Raw genomic sequence first — 23,189 nt, 5'->3', positions numbered from 1 at the left:
TTGACATCTTGTTACTAATCTGTCGGTAGATAATGCCGGTCTTATATAAGGGTCATTTGTGTACGGTGTGATGTCATACTGATGTCAGCAGTGTGCCGATTAGGGAGTCTTACTGGTTATTTCATACTTTGGCTATTGAAAAATAGCAGATATACAAGCTCACAGCGCGGCACTGCCGCGCTGCGAGCTTGTAGATCTGCTATTTTTGAAAAGTCATGAAAATGTGTGCAAATCTTTGAATATATGTATTTTTTAAGCGAACGTTTGTAACTCAAATTTAGCTTCTGGGGGGGGGGTCCCTGGAACTAAATATTTTGAGTGGGCGTCCGTGGCCAAATACACATCATTTTGGGGGTCCTTCACATGAAAAGGTTTGAGCACCACTGACGTAGGAACATAGGTTCTTCAAAAAACGGATTTGAAATATTCAAAGACTTCGCGCTGCGAGCTTGTAGATCTGCTATTTTTCAATAGTTAAAGCATTCATGGGGGGCCCCACGGTGAATCCTTGTACCCAGGGCACAGAGTTTGGTGCGACACCCCTGCACAGCCATACTGAACCATCTGGCTGCATGCGGGGGGGTGCGGGGGGGTACAGAGGGGCAGACCGGTGCCAGCACTCCAGATGTTCCACAGGGACAGGCAGGGGTCACGTGTGAAGGATATGAGAGGCAGAAACAGCTGTGCAGTGACTCCCAAGTTCACACACACACACACACACACACACACACACACACACACACACACACACACACACACACACACTAGGGATGGGACGATAAGTGATATTATCGTTAAAAAACACTCGTTATAATCGTATCGTGGAGATTAAATCTATCGTGAAATCGTCCTCCGTTGTGCACTGGGATCAATTCACCTGTAGTTTGCCGAGCTGCATATCCGGTACCATTTAAACCCTCTATAATTGGTAAAAGGTACTTATAATATACGTACTTGAAATAGTATATATTTTTTTTCACTCTCTGTATCAAATGTCTTTGCCAAAAAATAGCCGATCTACAAGCTCACAACACAGCACGTTTGTGACGCGTTGTGAGCTTGTTGATCTGCTATTTTTTGGCAAATGTTCCACCCCAGGATCGATTTATTTTGTCACAATCATCGCAATATGAAATTTTCATATCGTCACATCCCTAACACACACACACACACGTGCGCACATACACACGTGCACCCACACACTCAGAGACATAACAGTAGTCCCCGCTGGTCATGTCTGTCGTCAGCTCCATGTTCCCCTCCTGGCCTGCCGTCTGTCTGAGCCATCATTCCCAGCTCCATCACTCAACCCCTGCTCTCTCCCCCCGCCCTTCTTCCATAGACTAATCACACAGCAGTCTTACTTCGCTCCTAGGGTGGATACGGTGAATTCTTCTCCTCCTCTCCTCCTCTCGTCTCCATCCATCCGTCCCTTCATCTTTCCTCCTTCCATTCCTGACTATTATTCTTCCCCCTTTCAAAGCAGTGGTGTAAAGTAACCAAGTACATGTACTTAACTACTGTATTTAAGCACAATTTTGAGGTGTTTGTACTTTGCTTGAGCATTTTCAATTTCCAATACTTTTACTTCTACTCCGCTACATCTGGGATCCAAATATTGTACTTTCCACTAAATGTATTTGAAAACTTTAGTTACTAGTTACTTTGCAGATATAAATGATAATATTATAAAACATACTCTACATAAAACACTTTAGCCCTATTTTATATGGCTATTTGAAAATAGACGATCTACAAGCTCACAACGCGTCGCGACGCGTTGTGAGCTTGTAGATCGGCTATTTTCAAACAATTTGTATTTTTACTTTTGGTACTTTTAAGTACATTTTGACGCCAACACCTTCGTACTTTTACTCAAGTACATTCTGAATTCTGGACTTTTTACTTGTGACGGAGTGTTTCTACATTGCAGTATTGACGCTTTTGCTCAAGTTGAAAAACATAGTACTTTTTCCACCCCTGCTTTCAACCCCCCCCCCCCCCCCCCCCCTCCTCCATCCATCCATCCATCCTCCCAGCAGCACAGCAGAAATCCCCTGAGTAAGCAGCAGACACAGGGGCCAACAGGAGAGATCAATAGTGTCATCTGGTGAACAAGGGGGCTGCCAACACCACCACCTCCCTAGGGAGAGAGAGTCCCCCCCCCCCCCCACTGCAGTTATCCAGCATACAGAAGGAGTATGACTGCAGGGGAGTCGCATCACATTCTGGGCCCTGGGTACAAGTATTCTCTCACTGCGTTATGTTGTGCTTTAAAACTATTGAAAAATAGCAGATATACAAGCTCACAGCGCGGCACCGAGTGCCGCGCCGCGAGCTTGTAGATCTGCTATTTTTGAAAAAAATCGTGAAAGTTTGTGCAAGTCTTCGAAGGTTTTTCATGTTTCTATGTCAGTGGTGCTCAAACTTTTTCATGTGAAGGACCCCCCAAAATGATATGTGTTTGGCCACGGACCCCCATCTCAAAATATTTAGTTCCAGGGACCCTCCCCAGAAGCAAAAATATAATTCAAAGATTTGCACACATTTTTACGTCTTTTCTAAAATAGCAGATCTACAAGCTTGCAGCTGTGAGCTTGTAGATCTGCTATTTTTCAATAGCTAAAGTATAAAATAATTCCAGGCCCCTCCACCTTGGGGCATAGTAACTCAGTCCCACTTCCCCCCCTTGTGACGCCCCTGTGTGACTGTGTGTGTGTGTGTGTGTGTGTGTGTGTGGGGGGGGGGGGGTCACTCTATCACCGGGCTGTTCTCCAACCTGCCTGACTCACTCGCACCATCTGCTCAGATTTACAGCGCCGGACTCTTTTCATGTTAGGGGGGCTGATGCAGCCATTCACACAGCTTTGGTCTCATAGGACTGCTTATATCTTATGGCTCACCTATGGTCCCCCCCCCCCCCCCACTCCACATTGATGTGAATCACGCTGTCAGAGGATTGTTTGTTCCAAGTCCCAGAAGAGAAAGCAGAATACAATATTGCATATACAGATGGTGAAGGTTTCTTCGAATCACTTGAAACTCTGGCTGACAGTTATTTTTTTAATATCATGAGAGGTGAACATAGTTTGATGAAAAGGTGGGAGCATGTGCTTAAAAAAAGATTGTCTATGGACAACATTCCAACGTCCCGTCGTGCATTGCGCAGAAGGAGTGCGGCAGTTTCCGGCGCCGCAGCCAAGAGTGATCTACATACAAGCTCACAACGGTTGCATCTGCGACGCGACCTGAGCTTGTATGTCCGCTGTTCTCCGAGAAGTGTCCCACAGATAATTCTACAGTAAATTCTCACGGAAACAGGTGGATACATGCTGTATAGCCAGAGAATAGCCAGAGAATTGCTCCTGTCATCTTGCTCTTATCTCTGGGTTGTTTACGCTCAAAATGGCTGATGCTATGAAATCACTGACACTGTAGACAACTCTAAAATAAATATCGTCGTTGTCGGGTGAAAACCTTGTATTTCCCAAACCGTTCGTTAAGCATTTTTCTTTTTAAAAATGATTTAGACTAGTGAAAACAGCCGATCTACAAGCACACAACGCCTCGCGCCGCGAGGCGTTGTGTGCTTGTAGATCGGCTGTTTTCACTACTTTTGTGCGACGTCCTTGTATGATGAAGCAGGGCTTTGCTTTGCGAAAAATGTACAAATTTGAAACTTGGAGATGCGAGGTTTCTGCCCGACGGTGACGATATGTTAAGACCTGGTTTTGTCCTGCAAGTTCATTGTGTTTTGTATTCTAAGCCTTGTTATCATGATCCGGTACACACTACACACTCTGAGTGAGTGCCATCTTGTCACCAGTGCTGAGGCCAGGGGGATAATTGAGTATTATGTAATCGCATCGCAATTGATTTGGTTAGGCCCTATTCACACTACTGCTGGTGCAAGCACGTTTATGCGTGTGTTGTGTTTTGCATAATGTCGGTATATTCAGGACATCTTTGCATTTAAGTTTGTTTTATATTTCTATTTGTGTCTGTGTGCACTCGCACGCACACACATGAGTGCTGCTGTGTCTCGTAACTATGCATCTGTATTGTATTTGCGTGTATCTGTATTTCGCGTGGACCTGTGCCATCCTGTGCACACATCGTCGTTGTCGGGTGGAAACCTTGTATGTCCGAAACCGTTTTGTATTTATCATTTTTAAAACGATTCAAACTAGTGAAAACAGCCGATCTACAAGCACACAACGCCTCGCACCGCGAGGCGTTGTGTGCTTGTAGATCTGCTGTTTTCACTACTTTTGTGCGAGGGCCTTGTATGATGAAGCAGGGCTTTGCTTCGTGGAAAAACGTACAAATTTGAAACTTGGAGGTACGAGGTTTTGGCCCGACAGTGACGACGACATGCAGGTGTGTATGTACATTTTTTTACGAGCGTGTGTTTGTGTGTACAGTATGTCTTGGCTGTTGGAGTAGATTTTTAATGATGCATTGGGTCAGGGTCTGTCCCCATTAGAGCCCATTAGAATCATCATTACGTTTCCCTGCTGCATCGCTGTGGCCTGGCTTCCACTATGAGCGATGAGCATTAGAAGCTTTTCTCTGTCTGTCTTCCTGGTTGGCGGTGGGCGGCTGTCAGAGGCGTCAATTGGGTACGGCTAGGTATGGCAGCTGCCATACCTTGGCTAGGCCTGTCACAATTATTATTACATAATCGTCTTGGGAGAGTGTTTTCCGCAGGTGATTCAGTCCGAGTGTATCAAAGGGTGCGTTCGGAAATGCGCACCGGGTGTGGTTAGGGATAGGGGTTAGGGTTAGGTTTAGGCATAGTTTTACTGAGGTTAAGGTTAGGGTTAGGGTTAGGGTTAGGTTTAGGCACTCACTACACTGAGCACACACCCGGTGCGCATTTCCGAACACACCCTTTGATATACTCGGACTGAAAGACCTGCAGAAAGGTCTCTCTCCCAATCGTCTTATCGCAATTATTTTGTCATAATTGTCATAATCGTTTCCATGTTGAAAAATGTTCACATATTCAAGCATTAAAAAAAATAGTGGAAATAGCAGTTCTACAAGCTTTGTGAGCTTGTAGATCGGCTATATCCACTATCAATGTTATTTTTAAAGTATAAAGTTGTCAAATATGTCAGTAGTTTCTTTGTATATTTAGGTTATGTGTCATATCTGCCATGTGCAACTTCAAAGCCTACAAGCCAAACAGAAATGTAATTGTCAACGACAAAAAACGCAATTAAATCGTTAATCGCAATTATTTGAGTGACAATTAATCGTCATGTAAAATGTCAACGATCGTGACAGCCCTAACCTTGGCTACCAGGGGAAACAAATAAAATGTACTTCTTAAAATAAATTCATCATGCCTGTCGCTAAGGTATGGCAACATGACTGGTGCGTCGCAGCGCCTGCAGTACACCAGTCATGTTGCCATACCTTAGGCTTTTGCTGAACTGACGCCACTGGCTGTATGTAACACCAGGTTTCTAACCAACGCCATCACTCGCCTCGCATTGTGTCTGGGAGAGCAGGTTACCACGGCAACGTCAGCCCAGGGCGACATTTTGACTGGATATTTGCCTCTCTCTCTCTCTCACTCTCTCCCCGTCTCTTTCGTCGCTCCTCTTGTCTCGTCTTTCCTCCCTCCTCCCTCCTTCCATCCATCCTCATTTCCTCTCCTTCCCATCTTCTTTTTCTCTTCAGTTCCTTCGCGCAGACAAAGCCCTGACTCTTCCATCTGTATTCCAGACACCTATAAATCTGTAGCTCCATATAAGACCGAGACCTCAGAAATTCATTTGAAAATCGTGACACCTCGGCCCAGCCCCAATTCCCCTGTAAAAATGTGATGGCTGAGATTTGGGAGTGGAGTTAAAAAAAAAATCACGAAAAAAAACGTTCTGCACCGCCTCATTTATTGGTGTGTTTTTTTATTGGTGTGAGGATCCTTGACAGATTAGGCTGGCTGTTAATAGGGACTGGGTATCCCATTAGCACAGCCTGTGTGACACCAGCTCTTACTGCCTTCAATAGCAGCGGCTCTGGACTCGTCTTGTTTTTGTTCATGCTGAGGATGAGCAGCACACATGATGGGGGTTTGTGTTTTGTGGCTGCTAAGGAGGGGTGTCGCACCGAATTCTGTGCCCTGGGTACAAGGATTCACTGCGGGCCCCCCGTGAACGCATTATTACGCGTTATTTTGTGCTTTAACCATTGAAAAATAGCAGATATACAAGCCGTGCTGCGAGCTTGTAGAGCTGCTATTTTTTTTAAATCGTGAAAATGAGTGCAAGTCTTGCAAATGTTTCTATGTCAGTGGTGCTCAAACCTTTTCATGTGAAGGACGCCCAAAATGATATTTATTTGGCCACGGACCCCCATCTCAAAATATTTAGTTCCAGGGACCCCCCAGAAGGAAAATTTGAGTTACAAAAATGTTCGCTTAAAAAATACATATTTTCAAAGATTTCCACACATTTTCACGACTTTTCAAAGGTGCCGCGCTGCAAGCTTGTATAGCTAAATTATAAAATAATGAAGGCCCCTCCACCTTGGGCCCTAGTACTGAGTGTTGTGGTAGCAAGCGTGGAAGTCCCCCCTGAGTGTATTTAGCCCACAGCTAATCTGCAGACATTCTATATACAGTTGTAGCATTGTAGCATCGTAGAAGTCAGTTTTGTTTATACTGCATTGTTACTGTATGGTGGTGTAGACGTCTCTTCATGCCATGCTTTCATTATATCATATAATATTGTATTATATTGCACCATAGAGGCAACAACATACATACGGTATACATATACACTATACAGTATAGTGCAGGGGTCTTCAATGTTTTCAGGCCAAGGACCCCTTAGCTGAGAGAGATATGAAGCAGGGACCCCCAACCTTTTCATAGATTCCATATAGTTGCATCGTTTGACAGCACAATCATCAGTGTATTTTGGATAGATGTCAATTTGTGTTATCAGATATGTAACCACTTGAACCGTCAATACTTGATAAACTTGACCTTTCACTCTGTACTTAGTGTGCTCTTTTTTCCCCTCTACACCAAACCTCTTTGCTGAAAATAGCCGATCTACAACGATCTGCGGGCGTTGTGAGCTTGTAGATCGGCTATTTTTGTCTAAAGTTCTCAGAATATGGGCATTAGGGTTCAAGTGGTTAATATAAAAAAGGTTTATCACACAAAGATTTGAAGGACCCCCTGTAGTAACTATGAGGACCCCCTAGGGGTCCCAGACCCCCTGTTGAAGACCCCTGGTATAGTGAGACATGAAACTCTCCTGTCTCAGCCACGAAGTTGGGTTCATTCTTCAACAGCTGAAAAGAGAGGAAAGTATAGTGGTTACATATGTTGATTAGGAGCAGATAAGAGGGCCCCAATCTGTAGACACAAGCTTCCTCATCCCCTACTATCTGTGTTCCTGCTGAAGATTAAGTGATGTTTCCATAGTTAAACGATTCCACAGCTGACAGCTTTTGATAAGTTCAGTGGCTTAACGTCTGTATTGTTGTGGTCGTCGTGTTGCGTCATTACCGTTTCCCTCAAACTGAATTTCTTGGAAGCCCTGCGGTCTTTGAGGTCTTCCTCAAGCAGGCTATTTTTCTGATATTCAAGGAATGGTGAAAACGGGTGATTTCTTCATCACGAGTACTTAACTCATCTGGTGCCGATCCCGAACTAGTTCGGCTTTATTTCAATCCAATACAATCTTTTTTTTATTAATTCACTTACCCTGAGCTGCTTGTAGAGTCGTGGGTGGTCCTGGCTCGCTAGCCGCTAGCCAGCTAGCCGTTCTACTCTGTCCGACGATATATTCCATTAAAAATGGTTTAAAATACATTTTTGAGCTCCCCAATGTTCACCCGATGTTCGGCGCCGCTTCCGATGAGTACACGAGTGTGCCGATCCCGAAGTAGTTCGGCTTTATTTAATTAAATGAATAAAATGATAAGAGGCCTTCTGAAGCCTGGCCTGATTTTTGTAGCTACTAGCCGAAAGCTAACAACGTCCCGGCCGGCCGTAATTTGCGAACGCAATCGCCAATCTCCGCCTAATCCAATGAAAGGCCGCATCTTTAAAGGCTTATATCTCTTTTTTGTGTTTTAGGAAAGCGGCGCGAGGTTTATTTACGGCGAAATCGCCCAAAAATGATCTTTTAGATGACAAAATGGGAATAGCCATTCTATTAGCATCTTCATCCGGGACATTTCCATGCCGTGCATGAACGTGAGCACGTGAGGTCCTGGAAGCTGAAGTCCTGGAAGCTAAAGCGCTCGCCTATGAGAGATGCGCTGGCATTCTTTGGCCCCTAGAGGGCGCTGGCACTCAAAGAGTTAATGACTCATTGTTAAAAAAAATAAAGGAAATACAAACACTTGGCGATGCGGCGATATTTTCCGCCACTTCCATCTGTCTGGTACAAGCGGTCATGTAATTACAGTCATTAAAGTGCAACAAGCTAAGCTCCTAAAACGTCGGCTGCTCTGTGGAATGCCGGGGCCGTGAAAAAGCTTCTCACCCGGCTGAAAGGGCCCCTGATGAATTGCTTAACCCATTTAGGGCCTAGAATTATTCATTGCTTTAACTATTGAAAAATAGCAGATATACAAGCTCACAGCGCGGCACCGAGTGCCGCGCTGCAAGCTTGTAGATCTGCTATTTTTGAAAAAGTAATGAAAATGCGTGCAAATCTTTGAATGTATTTTTTAAAGCGAATGTTTGTAACTCAAATTTTGCTTCTGGGTGGTCCCTGGAACTAAATATTTTGAGATGGGGGTCCGTGGCCAAATACAGGGGTCCTTCAAATGAAAAAGTTTGAGAACCACTGACATACTGTAGCAGTCTCTCAAGAACAGACTAACTGAGCTCCAGTTAAGTGAAAAGGATCTTTTTTGGAGCGGTGAAAGCGCTCCCAATAGACAGGTATGTCCGTGGGTATGTGGCTGGCTGGCTGGCTGGCTGGCTGGGTGGGTGGGTGGCTGGCTGGCCCTGTCCGTAGCCTGGGCAATACCTTGAGTGGCCACACACAACACACTAGTTAAAGGAGGGGCGCTGTTTTGTGCAGGCCAGGCACACTCACCACTCACTCACAGGCACAGTTTACAGTTTAGGCATTTAGCAACACACACAGGGTATAGCTGCTCAGATTCACCGCTCCACTTCGAACCGAGGTTTGATTTTTTTTACGATGGCTAGCCAGATTGCTGACATAGAAACATAGGTTTTTCAAAAAACCTTCAAAAAGACACTTATAGAATCGGTCACGATTTTTCCAAAAATAGCAGATCTAGAAGCTCGCAGCGCGGCACTCGGTGCCGCGCTGTGAGCTTGTAGATCAGCTATTTCTTTTTAATTAGTTAAAGCATAAAATAATAATACGCAATAATGTGTACCCGTTCTGAATCGCTTAAGATGAAGTGGCCTAGTTCAAAGTCTTTTTTGCCGTGGCTTTGCAAATCCCCCGAAAGATCTGGAAGAGAGAGAGGAGAGAGAGAGGAGAGCGAGAGGAGAGAGAGAGGAGAGAGAGAGGCGCAGTGGCGAGAAAGGCCACGATGAGGGGCCGCGATCTCTCCTCACAGCACAATTGAAACATAATTATTTCATGCCAGATTGTGTGCTCAGCAAAGCCCTGAATGGGGGCTCCGACATTTAACTTTAATTAGCTGTGATTTATTCATACCGACTAGATCGCCGGCAGAAATTGGATCATCTGATTATAGTCAAGCATGAAAATGACCTGATTAAGCACTTAATGAAACCTAGGGAGACGGGAGGAGAGAGAGAGAGGAACCTTGGGCAGAAGACACGGGGCAGCAGTACAAAGTGGTGGTCGGGGGGAGGGGGGGGGGGGGGGGCATGTTACACCAGACCAGAACCAAGCTTTGTCCCCTAGCCCATTAAGACCGGGTTCGCATTATTACATGCTTTAACTATTGAAGAATAGCAGATATACAAGTTCACATCGCATCTTGAAAATTTGTGCAAGTCTTGGAATATTTTGACCCGATTCTGTAAGTGTCTTCTAAATCCTTCTATGGCAGTGGTGCTCAAACCTTTTCATGTCGAGGTCCCCACAATGATATGTATTTGGCCACGGACCCCCCATCTCAAAATATTTAGTTCCAGAGACCTCCAGAAGCAAAGTTTTAGTCACAAATGTTGGCTCTAAAAATACATATATTCAAAGATTTGCACCCGTTTTTCTGACTTATCAAAAATAGCAGATCTACAAGCTCGCAGCGCGGCACTCGGTGCCGCGCTGTGAGCTTGTATATCTGCTATTTTTCAATTTTTTTATTTTTCAAGCAAACATTATTCTAGGACTTTAAGGGCTAGATACATGCAGTTCCAAATGGAGTTCATTATACATCCATTATCTTATTCCTTTTAGCATCAGCTCCTGTTAAATCAAACCAGAAAGTGGCCTTGACACAATCTGAAATGACTAATAATTACTGTGTGCCCCGAAAGAGCATTATCATGACTAAAACCATAATCCTGATTATTTTGTTAGCAATCGCTGTAAATTAATTAATAATTGATACTTGTATTAACATTAACTTTTTTTTTAATGGAAAAAGAAGTGAAAATGTTTCAGTATTTACAATATGTCTGTATGGTTGTATTATTGTACATGTTGTAAAGTATCAAAGTATCAACCTTTGAGTTGATACTTGATGAGTTATTCTGTAAATACAATTTACAGTATTTGTACTTGACATTGCAACCCCAGCTCCATAGAAACAACAGAGTTCTGCCACTGCGGGGTCAGAAACTGCGCTGATCATGTTGTTCATTGTCACTTTGGCCTCATACAGTATACTCCAATGCATTCTGGAAACTTTCGGTTCGCGCTTTGTCACTTTACGGCAATAGATAGAATGTGCGTAGAGGACCTGGCCCCATGAAGTGAACGGGAGTGTCGCGACTCTCTCTGTTTGCAAGGCTCTGGGCAAGCCCTCCCTCCTATCTCTCTCAAGTGTCCCAAAAAGTACAAATGCATTTCCAACGACACGACGCAAACAAACAAGTTTATAGACTCCTTCACTGACGTTTTCTTTTGTCTCTTTTCTCCAGTTGCGCCGACGAATGAGAGGAGTCCTGAATCCAAGACGTGCAGCTCAGCCAATAAGGTCTCGGGGCTCCAGCGCAGCCAGGAGCAGAGCAGCAACAACAACGGCCAGGTGCCCTTCGCGCCGCCGGCGCCCAGCCCCACCCCAGCCTCGGCCCCCACGGGCTCCCCGGCGCCAGCGGCGGCGTCCGCCCCGCCTCCCTCTGTCGAGGCTCCTCCCCGGGCACGCCTTCCCAGCCCGCCTCCGCTCGACGTCAAGCGGGAGCAGCAGCAGCCTCTACTGCCGCCTCTCTCCATCCCTACCCCTCCGCTGCTGAGGGCTCAGCACCACCCGCACCCCCACCCCCATCCCCATCCCCACCCCCACCCTCACCCTCACCCCCACCCGCTCCCGCACCCTCAGTCTCCCCACCCTCCTCACCCCCACCTGCATTCCCACCAGGAGTCGCGGCCACTGCCGCCCTCCCTGCACCACGCGCCGCGGCCGGTCGTTGGCCACCAAGTGCACCATCCACTACAATACAGCAGCCTCCACGACATCAAGTAGGTGTTTCTAAAGACTTTCTAAAGACAAAAAGGTTGTTGCCCTATGACAGGGTTCCCCAATAGGCAGCCCGCGGGCCATTTGCGGCCCGCGCGGGGCTACTGTCTGGCCCACACCAACCCCAGTAATAATGGTGGTATAAGAGCAGCAACAACACTAGTATATCGTCGTTGTCGGGTGGAAATCTCGTATCTCCAAATTTGTATGTTTCCTTCGCAAATCATACAAGGCCGTCGCACAAATTATAAATTCAAAACGAACGGTTTTGGACATACAAGATTTTCACCCGACAACGATGAAAACTGTCGCTGTAGTAGTGGGAACGCCACCGTCGCCCCCTGCAATGTTGTGGCCCTCGGCTTGGTACCCTAGACATAATTCGGCCCTTGGGGAAAACTAATTGGGAACCCTGTTATAAAGTGTACTTTATAATGGCCTTATTCCAGTATACTAATCTGTCTATTAAAGGAGTAGTTCACCCCCAAAATGAAAATGTTTCTATTGTTTACTCATGCCATAGAGACTTCTACTGTATGTATTTGTTGCATTCCTAAGACAAAAAATTGATTATAGTAAATGTACCCCCATTGATTCCGGATGCCATCCGGAAGCAATGGGGGTACATTTATTGTAATTCAATTATTGGCTTAGGAATGTGACAAAAAACTAAACATATTTAAGGTAATTAAAATGATTGTAATACATAATAATATTGTTTTAGGATTTTACGAACCATTACATACCTACATGTGTGTAACAATGCAATGCAGATGTGTATAAATATGATTTTCTTACATCCTTGTGCTGTACACGTATGTCATGTATTAGGAAGATGTTCCAGTAGAAATGTGTACTTTTATACACAGTTATGTATTTTGTAGGTTGATAACACAAGCTAATACACAAAATGATTTACGATGGATTTTTTCAGGGCTAATGCAGAAATGGTTGATACAGTTGAAGGTCATTGTAAAGTGGTATTATGAACTGCTGCCTCAAGGCATACATCAGTATGAAAGGGGGAAAAAGGAAAGGAATGCATTTACAGATACAGTACAGTATCCTCCGTGGTTTCTATACAGCAACCCACACTGTCTTACAGCAGTTCAGGCATTAAAAGCCTTAGAGCATAGATTGCTGGTTTCTCAAAATCTATTTTTCTCAGATTGCCTGTTTTTCACTTCACTGCTGTACACTGCAGTGTATTGGCTCAATACACAGTCAAAGCATAAAAGCAAACCTACTGTTATAAATCAAGCAGTTATAAGGTCATTATTATTATTTATAGGAAAATACTGCCATCAGGAGTTAAAGTTCTCAGTCCTGGGGACTGGTTTCAGTCTTGAGGATTCCATAGGGGCTATTTCTGAGATCAGTGCAGATCCACACAAAAATAAAGAAATAAGGGTGAGGTGTAGTGATGGCCACCGCGTGAATGACAAAGTCGTCAACACGCTAGTCAAGTGATCTCCAAGATAGGAGTATTTGAATTGACCAGACTAGCATAGAATACAACAGAATTCAGAAGATACTTCTATAAAATGAAGCATGGATTAGCACATTCAGTGAAGGCAGTTCAGAACTTCAGGGAAACACCCCAAATATTGGTGTTGGAACATGGTCTGAAAATATGTGATAAAAAAAATATATTTCACCAATAATAAGTGACCAAATGGCAGATTAACCTTTTCTGCACGAACAATACTTTTTGACAAGACAGAGTTGACAGGAGGTTTTGACATTTCCAGTGTTAGTCTGTGCGGAGCACCATGTTTTTTTTTTGTTATCAATTATTTTTATTTTCCATAACATGAAATTAGAGACATACATATGAATAGAACAAGAAAAAGTAAAACATTAATCAAAAGAAAAATGCAATTAACAGACAAACAACACAAACAATAGCAAAACAAGAAAAGGAAAAGATGTGCGGAGCACCATGTTAACGTCTCTCCTTCCTTTGCTTCCACAGCCACAGAAACAGCCCGGTGGGTCTCCCCAAACAGCACCACCTGCCCCCTTCCCCCCACCCCCACCACCACCACCACCTCAGCGGGCTGCCGTCGCCGGCCCCGCCGGCCCTGCCCCTCTCCATAGCCAGCCTCTCTACCTCGCACTATTCCTCCCTGAGGAGCCAGGCCCACCGCCATTCGGCCATGTTCGCTACCCCTGCCACCCTGCCACCGCCGCCAACCTTACCCACCAACAGCCTCGTGGTCCCTGGGCATCATCACCCTGCTGGCACACCGTACCCAGGTACCCACCCAACATTCTGCACCACCTCACTACCACACACTGTAGTACCACACACTGTAGTGGAGCTGCTCTCCAGAGGACCCAGAATACTGTCCTGTTCTTACTCTCGTCGTCAAACTGATATAGAACGGGGTACACATTATTGTGTATCATTATTTTATGCTTTAACTATTGAAAAATAGCAGATATACAAGCTCACGCGCTGCGAGCTTGTAGATCTGCTATTTTAGAAAAATCGTGAAAATTTGAATTTTTACCCGATTTTATAAGTGTCTTTTGAATCCTTCTAATCCTTTTCACTTAAATGGAGCTCAGTTAGCCTGTTCTTGAGAGACTACTATGTCAGTGGTTCTCAAACATTTTCATGTGAAGGACCCCCAAAATGATATTTATTTGGCCACGGACCCCCATTCAAAATATCTAGTTCCAGGGACCACCCAGAAGCAAAATTTGAGTTACAAACGTTCGCTTTGAAAATGCATATATTCAAAGATTTCCACACATTTTCACGACTTTTTCAAAAATAGCAGATCTACAAGCTCGCAGCGCGGCACTCGGTGCCGCGCTGTGAGCTTGTATATCTGCTATTTTTCACTGGTTAAAGCATTCAATAATTCTAGGCCTGAATGGGTTTTAAACCAGGGGTTTTCAAAGTGGGTGACGGGGCACCCTGGGGTGCCGCGTCGGCACTCCAGGGGTGCCGCGAGACAATTTGATAATATTTGACATTTATTTGGACATTTAAAAATATATTTAGTATCATTTTAAACTTGAAGTACAAAGTTATTTTCAGTCAGTTCTAACCAAAATGGCTATTATCTCGCTTTCCTCGCAACATAAATCACTAAAATATGCTATAGATATAAGGTGCTGGGAGTGAAAATTAGGAATATAATAATGGAGGGGTGCCTCGGATGAAAAAAATATTTATAGGGGTGCCCCAAGCCAAAAATGTTTGGGAACCCCTGGTCTAAACTATGAACTGATATAGGCTTGAAACATGAAATGATGACGTGTCAGAGTAGAAAACTAGCAGAATTATGGGGACCTGCAGTGGCAGCAGTCGGTTGCATTTATGTACATGAAAACAGTTCCTAAACCAATTCAAGTCATTTGTTTAAACTCCACCAAAAACAAAAATGGATTGTCTCTGTTATTGAAAAATATAACCCAAAATCAATACTGTACAGCAGGGTTCCCCAATAGGCGGCCCGCTGGCCATTTGCGGCCTGCGGGGGGCTACTGTCTGGCCCACACCAACCCCAGTAATAATGGTGGTACAAGAGCAGCAACAACACTAGTATATCGTCTATCGGGTGGAAAGCTTGCATCTCCAAATTTGTACGTTCTTTTGCAAATCATACAAGGCTGTCACACAAAAGTAGTGAAAACAGCAGATCTACAAGCACACAACGCCTCGTGGTTCGAGGCGTTGTGTGCTTGTAGATCGACTGTTTTCACTAGTTTAAATCATTTTTTAAATGACAAATGCAAAACGAACGGTTTTGGACATACAAGATTTTCACCCGACAACGACGATATCTGAACTGTCGCTGGAGTAGCGGGAACGCCACTGTCGCCCCCTGCAATGTTGTGGCCCTCGGCTTGGTACCCTAGACATGATTCGGCCCTTGGAGAAAACTAATTTGGGAACCCTGCTCTACAGTATGATTTATGAATTAAAGTACATTCACTTTGTTTAAACATCTACACACTGGATATACAATGGATACATATAGAAGATCTACACCTTGTGAGCTTGTAGATTGGCTAGTTTTGTTGCACGACAGCATCATACAATGAGGTATCACATAGGGCTTACAGGTTGTTAACTTAAGCCTGCGTGCTGACTGCTGAGCACTAAACACTAGACATTTGTGAAGCGCTTTTTCTAGCCGCCATTGAATGAATCTGTCTTCATCACTGGTGTTCTTGTATGTTCAAGACACTGTAGGTTTCTTCTAGGCATTCTGCCACTGTGTGAGGAATGATGTCTGTCTCCTCGACTTCACCTCCTCTGTCAGACTGTATTTCCGTTTCTACACTCCAGTATGTCGTCACTGTCGGGCAGAAACCTCTTGTCTCCAAATGTGTATGTTTTTTTCCTAAAGTAAAGCCCTGCTTCATCAAGACTGTCGCACAAAACTAGTGAAAATAGCAGATCTACAAGCATACAACAACAACAGATTGGCTATTTTCACTAATTTAAATCATTTTTAAAATGACGAATAAAAAACAGTTTTGGACATACAAGGTTTCCACCCGACAACGACGATATGACCAACTTGGCTGAACTTGGCTTTGCAGCAATCGTATGAGACACCGGCAGTTTATTTTGAAAATATTCTTTTTGAATATTATTATCATTATTTTACAATATTGGACTCACAGTCCCATATACGCCAAATAGAGCATCCATCCCCACCTGAAGGATGCTTTTATACGTGTATTCATGTTGAGAATGAATACCGCCTTGCAAACAAGCAGCAGAATGGCCACATTCACACAGACCTGCTCTGCTGTGTCCATGGATATCTGCAGTCAAAGTGCTTCAACATTGCGCTTTCGTGCCTGTCTTGGGTGGAAAGACCAATCTACAAGCTCACAACGTGCCTCATTGGCATTATTTTTGCTCGTGTTTATTAGAGTGCTTATTTGCTAAAGAGTTGGCATATTAATTCAATGTTCTTCCAGTAAATTAATGTCATTCTCTCAAAGCTGTACAGTAGCTCAAGACTCCTCTAGTGACCTCATTAACCATTTGGACAATTTATAACATACAATTTGTTATCAGAACAAATTGTCTAATAGCTTTAAACTGCCAATTGAAAAACACAAATCTGTCTGTAAAATCTGCAAATTCTTGATTCACGTGCTGCAACCTGAAGCTTATCTTGACTGGCGAGAACAGAAAATCAATAATTACCGCAGTGATGGGTTTTAACTTACTTTAAAATCTGCAAATGGATATGAGGTCACTGGAAAAGGGCTTCAGTACACAACAGACTTTGGAGAGCTGTCACAGAATGTTTGCACAATGTTTACCAATGCAATGGCCGCTGTTGTGAAAGCTACTATGTAGATAAATACATAAATTATATAGGCAAAGCTACTATACAGCTAAAATACAGCCAGCTACAGTAAGCTACTTGCTTATATTACAAGCTGTAATAGTAGCGCTGCTACTTGAAAGTTGTCCCTCAGAGAAATGTAGCCACAATTGTACTGTAGCTTGCTTCAACATACTTCACACCAAAAGTTTCTCTGAGGTAACGTGAAAAAAAAAGAATATAGGCAGTCAAACTAATTTTGTAGGTAACAAATTGTCCAGTGAAATGTTTATTAGAAAACAAGAGGGTAATTAACTGAGCCTTTTTCCTTTTTATTATAAATATTTTGCCAGAAGTGTCTAGGAACTGACTGGATCAGCACTATGGAGCCGTTTCCAAAACCTATATATGGATGGATCAGTTCCAATGTTCTAATTCAGAACCAGTCCTTAATGAATTGAGTGTACTATTCAACTGGACACATGCGGCAAACTAATATATCGTCGTTGTCGGGTGGAAACCTTGTATGTCCAAAACCGTTTGTTTTGCATTTATCATTTTTAAAATGATTTAAACTAGTGAAAACAGCCGATCTACAAGCACCCGCGAGGCGTTGTGTGCTTGTAGATCTGCTGTTTTCACTACTTTCCTGCAACGGCCGTGTGTGATGAAGCAGTGCTTTGCTTCCGACAACATCTGGAAAAACCCAAATCAAATAAATAAATGGCCCTGTGGTGCACAACAATGCTAATATTAACAAAAGTGTTGCAGATAATACATAGGCTACTGTGAAGTAAAACAAAACATATACAGTATAGTAGATATGGCTGTAGAGAGGACAGTATAAGGGTTTCAAAGAACTCCACTATATTGTTACTCTCCAAACATTGTGTGACGGCTCTTTTTGAGAAACTCATCTCTGCTGGAGACGGCTCTCTTTGTTCGCAACTTTTACTAACAACCACTTGATTAAAGAGAAGAGAACAAAGTTTTCTCGGATGCAATCATGGAAGGAGAAATAGTTTTTCTCTTCCCCTAACATGCTGGAATATGAACATTTTAAGGATTTAACTGCAAAAGCACTCTGCAAATTGTCTCCAGCGATGATGGGTATTATATTAGCAAATGTTTTTTTTGCGATGTGCAGGTGACGTATCAGCTTTTATTTTATTATGGTTAGCTAGCCTTCCTTGTGGAGAGAGAGCGAGTGTGTGTGTGTGTGTGTGTGTGTGTGTGTGTGTGTGTGTGTGTGTGTGTGTGTGTGTGTGTGTGTGTGTGTGTGTGTGTGTGTGTGTGTGTGTGTGTGTGTGTGTGTGTGTGTGTGTGTGTGTGTGTGTGTGTGCGCGCGCGAGTGTGTATATGCGCGGCGTGTGTACGTGTAGGGGTGGGCGATATGGTGATAATTATCGTTGAGACGATACAATGTCTCCAAGATATGCCTTTTCAGAGATATCGTATATATCGTGATACAATTCAGGGACCCTTGTAAAAAATCCTGTTTAATCGTTAATACATCAGTTCTCAAACTTTAAAATGTCAAGGTCTCCACTTAACTCTGACGGTATACAAATGAAACCCATTTGGTTTAATTTGTATACTGTCAGAGTTACATACTTGTGAAGTCCAATTTAGACCTCCCAAAAGGAACCCTGAGAGTCTAGTTTTTCGTATATCGTGATACAACTTGGGAAAATATTGTGATATTGTATTTTTCCATATCGCCCACCCCTATGTATGTGTGCGTGCATGTGCACGCACGCGAGAGTGTGTGTGAAAGAGTGCGTTTTCTGCTGGGATGACTCTTGGTTCTCTCTTTATCTTTAGATACCAGCCTGTTGATATCATTCAACCAACCAATCATGTATTGCCAGCCTCATTCGGGGATTCTGATTGGCACATTGTCACAGGCAACTCTCTTACCACCACCAATGAGTCCCCACGTAGAAAACCCTCACAGCATGAGCTGGAGAAACAGGGAATGCCAGGTGACTATTCGCTTTTCTTCTCTCTCTACGTTTTGTTGTGAAGACTGACTGGGCGCCCGTGCCTCTTTTGTTTTTTTTTCCTTGTGTCCCCAACCCCACCCAACCCCACCCAACCCCACCCCGCCCCACCTTTTTTTTATTTTGCTTTCTACCCCCACCTTTTTTGGTTTTCTTCCCCCCCCTCCCGTCCCACTCGCTCTCCTTTCTTACAGAGCATGACCTCCTGAGGCAGGAGCTGAACAACCGCTTCCTGGTTCAGAGTTCGGGGGAGCGGGGGGGCGGCCGGGGGCCGCCGCCGTCCGCCTCGCCGCTGGCCCCCGTGTCGCTCCTGCAGAGGGCCGAGTTTCACCAACACCAGCACATGCACCAGCACCAACACACCCACCAGCACACCTTCACGCCCTTCCCCGCCAGTCTGCCCCCTTCGCCCGCCGCCTTCCTCACCGCCCCGCCACCGCCCACCGCACCCCCCATGGTGCGTACGCAAGCCAGAAATGTGAGGATAAGTAAAACTAAAATTATAGTAAAAAAGAAAAAAACAAACCAAAAACATAGGACAAATTCCCATACCGCCCCTCTCGACGCCAAACCCACCCCTCCTCCCCCTTCGTTCGATCGACTGTCCCGGTGTTTCTCAAACTTTCACATTTCAAGGTCTCCCCTTAACTCTGACAGTGTACAAAATGGAACCAAATGGACCCGTCAGGGTTCATTTGGTTCTGTTTGTACACTGTCAGAGTTACAGGCTTGTATGGGTCAATTTAGACCCCCCTAAAGGGGGGGTCCCTGGAATCCACTTTGAGAACCACTGGACTATCCCACCCAACTCCACCCTCCTACTTTATTCTCTGACTCTACCAAAGACGCCCCTCCCCCACAAACTATAATTCTCCCTCCTATCCAAAATCTTTATTATGTTGATAACGATAACATAATTTTCATTTTCAGACACTGGTTTTGGGCTCTTTAGCCTATGTGCTGTCCCACTGTTGAAGGTTTAGACAGCTGCGATAAGAAGCTACAGTAGTAGCTCTGCGTCTGATGTGCAACCACTGAGATGAAGAAAAAAGATTACACAGCCCATTGCCTGCCGTTATCTTCTAATCTAAACAGACATACAGGTTGACCAGATGCCTGAACGTTGTCATACACTCACTGCCGATCATAGCGCCAACTGTCATGCTTCATACATCATATCGTCACTTGTCGGGCGGAACTTTGACAAAACTTTTCAGGAATTGGAAAAAAAAGTTGTTGTTGTTTAGTCACAAGACCTTGCTAATGCTTTTCATTGGTTAAATAGTTACTGTATAAAGCCTATACACAGACCTTACCACTTTCAAGTCTGTCTCTAGGTGCAACATTTTTTGTTGATCGGCTATTTCCGCTACTTTTGCGTGACACTGCCATGTGACAAAGCATAAAATAAAAGCAAACATCAAAGCAAAAAATGATAATTTCTGAAAAAAACATAAAAAGATTTCCACCCGACAGCAATGATATTTTGGCTACTTTTTCCAACACATGGCCAAACATTCCAGAAACAACCTAACCCTATACAGTTGATTCAGTTCATTCATCTTCCTGTCTTTGAACTTGACATACGTGTTTTGCTGTGTAGTGTTTTGCCTGTGAACAAAAGGGGACTGCCCGGAGGCAGGGTTTTCAGTTGGTTTTCATATGGATGTGTTTTAAATGGTTTTGAATGTTCTTATTTGCCTGCAAACAGAAAGGAACAAAAGCACCCTCAACCAGGACCTTGTGCATTGTGTGTGTGAGAGCGTGCGCCAGTGACAGATTCAGGGCCTTGCAGCTGAGTGACTTCACGGCAGATTAAAGGGGAGATGACATCACCACAAAATGTTCTGATAATGGTCGTAATTGCTTCCGTGCCTTGACTGCCATCAGGCACATAGACTGGCAACCATTAGATCGCCACAGAGGGGCGGGGTAGCGTGCCGGGGTGTTCTAGGTTAAGAAGCATAATAATAATAAAATATAAAATAGAAATACTGTTCCTACGAAACAGTGTGGGCTCGCTCGTGACTATACTCTGCAGAGTGCTAACTGTCATGTGAAGCTCAACCAATACTCCAGCTAACACCATTCCCAGATTTTTTTTCCCACCAATTGCGCCTCATTGGCTAACGGAACACGATATGCGGCGGAAAATAATGACGAAACCATAGTGTTTTCGCCTTTGAACTGTTTGCGGCGGAACTCACTATATAAATAATGAGGATAACATAGTGTTCTCACCTTTCAGGCGAGCCCACAATAAAATAAGAAAAAAAAAACTGCCGTTGAGGTGCCAACTTGCGTCTTGTGCACTCGTGGCCATATATGTCCTACTTGTGCGCCAGCAGAGCGAGCAAGTACTATGATCGGTGCTGTCTGTACCGTACCCGGTGGAGTATGTGACGAGACGACACTTGAACGCTGCTCCCTCATTGGCTAAAGGCCCTGCCTTTGTACTGTCAGCCGGATACAGACAGCACAGCAACTCAGTACTTGCACGCTCTGCTGGTGCAAGTAAATAATTAAGACTAATTCATTGAAATGCATAACAACCTCCAAAAAGCCAACCCTGCTTTCTTTTCCTAATAGACCTAATCTGTCACGTAGTGACCTCTGATTAAAAGGAGCCCATTAGGGGGATCGCCAAGATTGTCCTCATCCTGTACGCTAGAAATCAAAAGCTCCGGCGTTCAGATAAGTGTGGAAATGTTTAAATAAGTATTTAGATTGTTCCCAAACACAGGCTTTTATCTTCTCCCTTCCTCCTCCTCCTCCTCCTCCTCCTCTCCACCTCCCCAGTTCAATCTTGACATGACGGCTCATTCTTTTCCACAGCCCTCCATTTGAGAAAGATGAAAGGGGTCATTTTCCTTGCCTGGCTAATGCTGACATTATTCACCCCATAATGTATGCTGCTCACCACTGCCCCTGCCCCTGACCACCCATTCCCCTGTCTCTGGCTGGGTTGTTGAGATTTGAGACCACTAGCCATCCCGTCTGTATTTATTTAGTTTTTCTCAAATGTATTTACTGAAAGTGTGTTTATGCTTAACCGATGCCTTTCTGCTCACCCTCCCTTCCTCCCTCCTTCTGGTAACAATGTGTTATTATTTTTCTTTAATGCTTGTTTAGACAGAAAGGAGTTACACGGATTGTTGTGGTTATGTTTTAATGTGTCATGAGGGGCGAACCGACTATGATGAATCATGCATCTCTTTCTCTCTTCCAACTTGTTTCTTACTGTTGCTATGAACCTCCCCAACTGTTTCTTTTTTAAGTGAACATATCATGCACTGCATAAAAAAGTGAATTAGGTGAAGCTCCATCAGCTGCACTGAAGCAAACAAGTTCCCAGAATGTAGAATAAAGCGATTTCATTGTTTATTCGGCAAAATGCATTTCCATCGCTCTGTTTATTACATAATTTATTTATAGAAAAGTCTTCTTTGCCTCGAGCGAGCATAAAAACTTTTTGCAATATTGTTGAAATATGCGTTCGCTAATGCATCATAATTCGCATAAAACACCCAGGAACTTTTTTCTGTTTCTCTCTCTCTCTCTCTCTCTCTCTCTCTCCCTCTCTCGCACTCTCTCTCTAGATGCCCCATGTCATTACAACTATGCAACAGCCCTTGTCTAATGGCTGTAATTAATGAAATTATGAAGCCTCTGTATTTGTTTATTGTTGAACGCCCTCAAGCAGCTGGCTTGCCAAATGGCATTACGGAGCATCTTACGCTAACACCCCCCACTCCTCACTCTCTCCCTCACCCTCTCTCTCTCGCTCTCCTGCCATGTCTTTGGACAAGGAGGCATCCTTAATTGTTATATGATGAAATATTGAGCTTTAATTAGACAAAGCTGTTTGCAATAAACCCCCCTGACAGGGGCCATAAATTATAGAGGCAAAGTTTTTATTTTATTATTTCTTTTACAGGGCCCCATAAAGAGAGCAGTATTCCGCTCCTAGTGTCAGACATTAAACAGGCCAGCCCTTCAGAAGGCAGAGAAAAGCCGCTTAATGAGCTCAGAAGCCCGGCGTGGCGGTTCCTCCCCCCACAGGGGTGTCTGTGTTTGATTTGGGCCCATTATCGCCCCCACAAACTGGGCCACTGACACCACAACCACCACCGCTGCAGCTACAACCGCTTTGCAGCGCAGCAGACTGGGGTGTCACACCAAATTCTGGGCCCTGGGTACAATGATTCACTCACATTTTGTGCTTTAACTGTTGAAAAATAGCAGATATACAAGCTCACAGCGCGGC

At 44.2% G+C, this 23,189-nt stretch overlaps 1 protein-coding gene across 4 annotated transcripts in view; it reads left to right on the top strand.

Moving 5' to 3' along the window:
• fbrsl1 (fibrosin-like 1) overlaps positions 1-23,189 on the top strand; it is a 529,581-nt gene that overhangs the window by 484,190 nt on the left and 22,202 nt on the right. For all 4 annotated transcript variants that reach the window (XM_080739442.1, XM_080739441.1, XM_080739440.1 and 1 more), the window contains 3 exons: positions 11,075-11,612; positions 13,586-13,869; positions 18,744-18,904. In XM_080739442.1, the coding sequence (XP_080595568.1) occupies positions 11,075-11,612; positions 13,586-13,869; positions 18,744-18,904 (983 nt within the window). The remainder of the gene's footprint in view (positions 1-11,074; positions 11,613-13,585; positions 13,870-18,743; positions 18,905-23,189) is intronic.

Source organism: Nannobrachium achirus (genome assembly GCF_963921795.1).
Source record: "Nannobrachium achirus genome assembly, chromosome: 12".
In the NCBI taxonomy this organism is placed as follows: domain Eukaryota; kingdom Metazoa; phylum Chordata; class Actinopteri; order Myctophiformes; family Myctophidae; genus Nannobrachium; species Nannobrachium achirus.
This window is presented reverse-complemented; position numbering and strand designations above follow the sequence as displayed.